The following is a 5279-nucleotide window of genomic DNA, read 5'->3' on the forward strand; positions in this document are numbered from 1 at the left end:
TACGTAGCTGGGACCACAGATGCATGTCACCACACCCAGCAATTTTTTTTTTTTTTTTTTAACAGACAGAGTCTCACTATGTTGCCCAGGCCGGTCTTTAACTCTTGTGGTCAAGAGATCCTCCTGACTCAACCTCTTAAACTATTGGAATTATGGGCATGAGCCACAACACATGGCCCCTTTCTCTGCTTCTTCATCTGCTGTTCTTTAAATTTTATTTATTCATGGTGGCCACATGCCCCATCCTAGATGAGGAATCATGGCATCCTCACTCCTCTTGGCCATATGTGAATCCTCAAAGTCCTCAATCCCTTATCCATTATTCTAAAATCTAAAAGCCTCTAAAAATGAAATTTTTCTGTCCTAAATTTGAGGTTCATTTGGCAGAAAAACTTGGCATGGCCTAGTGTGAGGCTGTTTATGGTCTTTATTTATCCTGCATTAATATTCATACATTTTGCAGCAGACTATTTTGCAGACTATTTAGACTGCAGAGTGCTGCCCCCAACCTCCTTAGTGGTATAACATAATACAGAGAATTTGCTCCTTCCATAATCTGGAACATTCTGAGTTCTGAAACACACCTGGGCCCCAGGTCTTGGATAAGGAATTGTGAAGCCCAGCTCTCTTTTTCAGCCATAGCTGACAGAAAGGGAGGTTGTGTGACCTAGAACCAAACAGTGAAATGTAAGGGGAAGTCTTCTTGAGCTTCTAGGGAAAGATCCTGCTCTCAAAATGAAAAGGTAAAGCCCCCAAAGAAAGTGGCCTTGCCCCACTCCTTCTTTCCTGCTCAGGTTCTGGGCTGAGGATGTGGCACCTTCTACCTTGTGGCTATGAAGAGACAAGATCGAAAGATTAGCTGAGAATGGTGGGGGAAAAAGGAGAACTTTACGAGCCCCTGGAAGAACTCTGGAATCATAAACCACGCTTCTAGTTAAGCAAATACTGAACTTCCTTATTTTAAATAATTAGGATTAATTAGTCTTTCTGTGACTTTCCTATGAATGAGATTAACCAGGGACAATAAAATGGTGTCTGAACAGGTGACGAGTAGGGCCCTCCCTCAGCCAACAGGGATAAGACAGAGCTTACACTTGGGTTTGGGATAGATGATGGGTGGATTAATTTGTTTGTTAACTGCAAAGTAACCTCTTCCTGATGAAGGATCAAACAAGAAGCCTGTAATACCGGCAGGCGACAGAAGGCCCAGGTGCTAGCCTTATCGGGTTGCCAAGAAGAAAGGAGAAGGAGAACAAACAGGCAGGAGGCCTCCCTCGGCAGCAATCCAGAGCAAAGGCAGCTGTTGCTTCTCATGAACACTCCAAAGTTTATCACAGTCACCTGTCACCCTAGCTGGCACAGGTCTTTGAAAATGTGCTGGGAGTGTGTTTACGTGTGTGTGTGCTTGCATATTAAAGATGCCCAGGTTAATACCAGGCATATTAAAACACCCTTGCCTGGCTAGTCCTTGCAGACCTTCTCTGAAAGTTTTGGTGAGTAAGTCTGTTCTTCAGCAACCCTACCTGCTTCTCCAAAGCGCCTAAAGAGATCCAGTACTGATGGTGCTGTTCTTCCATCTTTACTCCCTGGAAACTAACCACGTTGTCTTCTTTCCTTTACCACCACCCAGGAGCTCAGAGATCTAAGCTGCCTTCCATCTTTTCTCCCAGCCCCAGGACACTGACTCTGTACAGGATGGGGCCTTCCTCTTGCCACCTTCTCATCCTCATCCCCCTTCTCCAGCTGATCATCCCAGGGAGTACTCAGTGTTCCTTAGACTCCGTTATGGATAAGAAGATCAAGGATATTCTCAACCGTCTAGGTAACTGACTGGCGTAGGAGGAAGCGGGGGGCTGACCCTTGCTCATTTCTCCTGTTCTTAAACTCCAGCTTCGTCTCTATCCTGTCCCAAGATCCCAACCAAGCCCAACCCCTGATGAGGGCTTTCTACACTATCCTAACCCTGTTTGAACTCTTGGCTAAAAGCTAAGGTTTTCCTGATGAGGAGGAAGACGTGGAGAATGGTAGCTGTAATTTATGAACACTCATTATGAACCAGGTATAATCCGAGCTTTATGTAGATTAGTTCATTTAATTCCCACAACCATTTTATGAGGCAAGGACAACTATTACTTCCCCTTTAAAAATGAGGAAACTAAACCTTAAAAGTTGATGAGTAGCCTGATTCTGGACACAGTGTCACCTCCGAGGTAGAAGATGATTTGGAAGGGGATTATAGGGAGGATAGCTCATGGGCTATATACCCCTTCTTCGTTCCTACTCAGAGTACAGTCCCTCTCCCGTAAGCAAGAAGCTCTCGTGTACTAGTGTCAAGAGCCAAGGCAGGCTGGCCTCTTGCCCTGCTGGTGAGTAACTCCCTGAGGGTAAGTAAGATGCCCCGTGTCCTCCCCTGTCCCTCCCTGCACCTACACCATCCCCCACCTCAGGTCTGTATCACCCTGGCACCCTGCTAGAGACCCCTTACCCATTCTTGTTTCCCTGAAGGATGCTACTGGGGGATCGTGGGCTTCTGCCCCTTCCTTTCACCCTTTCACTTCATGCCCCTGTTTCTCAGCCCTTCCTCTCCTCCATTGTCCCATAATGATCACATCCTTCATTTGTCTTTCCAATCTATTCCCCTGTTTTGATGGGTAGGGGCCAACAGAGAGGTGAATTTATCACAAATCGAAGAAAATTGAAACTCCCAAGTTCCAAGTCTCTCACTTGCATAAGTCTCTTTCATGGCCCCAAATATTTGTTTTTGTGATATCTGTATTTCTTTTCTTGAAATGAGCTCTTAAAGTTGAATGAACTTGAGGCCCCACGAAACCTAGCTCTACCCCTGACTGCACAGTGCTGAAAGATGGTTGTGGGTTGCCCTTCCTCCTCTTACATTCCAAGAGCTCTGATGGCTGTGCTTCATGTGCCCATGCAGGGATGAGTGTCACTGGCTGTGCTTGTGGCTATGGCTGTGGTTCGTGGGATGTTCAGGGGGGAACCACCTGCCACTGCCAGTGCAGTGTGATGGACTGGACCACTGCCCGCTGCTGCTACCTGGCCTGAGAGGGAGGAGGCTGAGAACTCAGTTTAGTGACCGTGACAGTAATGAAACCAGGGTCTCAACCAGGAAATCTAACTCAAACATACCCCTTCATTTGTTCCAGTCCTGATTGTTGGGTAATAAAGACAAATTTTATACCTCTCTGTGTTTATGTTATCACTGTTATGGTCCCCAGCTTGGGACTCCCCTGGCCAGAAAATGCTGTCAGTGTCCCAGTGGTGACATCTCAGTTTGGGAAGTGGGATGGGAAGTTAGGAAAGATATGGGGAGAATGGGAAAAGCAAACAGACACTCCAAACCCCACTTCCCTCATTTTTTAACAAAAAGATGGCTGTGCCAGGCATATTGCTTGGTATGGGGTAAAGAGAAATAAAATAACACACCCCTACAGAGCTCACCAACTAGAAAAACAGGCTCTGCGCTATGTGTGAGAAGACTTTTCAAGGGATGGGCAAGCAGGGGTAGCTTCAAGGGAATCTAGTTCTAGATTTTCAGTATGTGTATGTACTCTTGACTAAATTCAAGTGCCTGAGATGTGCTTTGATCAAGGTGACTTCTTTCACACCATTGCCTTTCTACCACATAACAAAAGAAAACCACAGCCCTCACCTGTCACTGAATCTTATTATCTTGGAATATAAAAATCTGCAGAATGCCAAACAAGAAATGATTAAAAAGATGGGCATCCATGTTGAGTGTATGAATGATCCAGTGACGGGGTAACAAGTCCTTTCACAGCTCGGGAGGCTTCCATGGTTTGGTCTTTATAGGGTTGGAGGAGGATATAATCCAGTTGTCAATTGATGAATTACCAAAAATAATTTGTAATAGTAAGGTGGTGTGTGAGATTGTTGACAAATCATTCAAAAGGAATTTGGACAAATTGAATGGCATTACTACAATAAATACTTTTTCTTTCTATCTACTTAATTCTAAGAAGTGGATATGTCAAAACTGACAACTATGAAAAGAAATACTAAGAATGGCTGGGTGTGGTGGCTTATGCCTGTAATCCCAGCACTTTGGGAGGCTAAGGCAGGTGGATCACTTGAGGTCAGGAGTTCGAGACCAGTCTGGCCAACCTGGTGAAACCCCGTCTCCATTAAAAATACAAAAAAATTAGCCAGGCATGGTGGCTCGTGCCTGTAGTCCCAGCTACTCAGGAGCCTGAGGCAGAAAAATTGCTTGAACCTGTGAGGCAGAGGTTGCAGTGAGCTGTGATCATGCCACTGCACTCCAGCCTCCAGCCTGGGCAACAGAGCAAGACTCCATCGCAAAAAAAAAAAAAAAAAAAGAAATATAGGAATATAATGGTTCTAGACTTTATCTCACTCTAGCCAAACAAAGTTATTTGTCCATGAGTATATAAACTACTTGGGTGGGAGGAGAAGCTCTATCTTTCTCATGTTACAAAATATAATTATGAAATATTGTTTGGGTTTATTAATTACTTATAAAAATTTGTTATAACTGTTCTGTTCAAATATATACTGTTAATTATTATAATAATAGCTATACTCCTATTTATAGCAACTGCAGTGAGTCTTTTAGAATACAAAACAGATAATGCCACTTTCCTGTTCAACTCTAGTGATTTCCATTACATGAAAAAATAAAATCTCAAGGTCAACTAAATCCTGCATCCCCTGGTCACTGGCGATATCTCTAACTTCATTTCTGACCCTTGCTCACCCTGGTATATCTGCATTCTCGATATTCTCTGTCACAGCCACCCTCCCACCTTAAGGCCTTCCTATGTCCTGTCTCCCCGATAGTTACACAGTTCTCACACACAAGGTCAGTGTTCAATTATTTTTCAGAAAACCTTTGCCATCACCTCTACCTCTTGCCCTGTGTTTTAAATTTTTTTTTCATGATGCTTCTCAGTGTTGACTTCATAGTCTATTTACCAATATATTCACTATCTCTTGCACTGGAACATGTAATCCACGAAAGAGAAAACTTTACCTAACTTGCACACCACTGACTCCCCAGTGCATAGCACAGTGCCTGGCCCGTGGAGGAGTTACAATGAACAATGTGCCTACTACTGGGTCCAGCTCTGAGTCTGAGTCAGCTCCTTCTTTTGCTTTCTATTCCTCTTCCTTTACCTCAATCCTGGTCGTTGAGGAACAAATGTTATTTTAAACGGAAATCCCTGGGTTTCATTCTCAAGGTGTCAGTAGGAGAAATAGCTGTTCATCAGAGGGCACTCCGA

The 5279-nt window shown here is 44.2% G+C and overlaps 1 protein-coding gene across 1 annotated transcript; it reads left to right on the plus strand.

Moving 5' to 3' along the window:
* The first annotated feature begins 1472 nt into the window (after nt 1-1472).
* Nucleotides 1473-3202, plus strand: RETNLB (resistin like beta). Its single transcript, XM_050778907.1, has 3 exons — nt 1473-1822; nt 2286-2366; nt 2936-3202. Exons 1-3 carry the CDS (start codon nt 1696-1698, stop codon nt 3061-3063), a joined length of 336 nt encoding a protein of 111 aa, XP_050634864.1. The 5' UTR covers nt 1473-1695; the 3' UTR covers nt 3064-3202.
* Nucleotides 3203-5279: the final 2077 nt, after the last annotated feature.

This window comes from Macaca thibetana, chromosome 2, assembly GCF_024542745.1.
Source record: "Macaca thibetana thibetana isolate TM-01 chromosome 2, ASM2454274v1, whole genome shotgun sequence".
In the NCBI taxonomy this organism is placed as follows: domain Eukaryota; kingdom Metazoa; phylum Chordata; class Mammalia; order Primates; family Cercopithecidae; genus Macaca; species Macaca thibetana.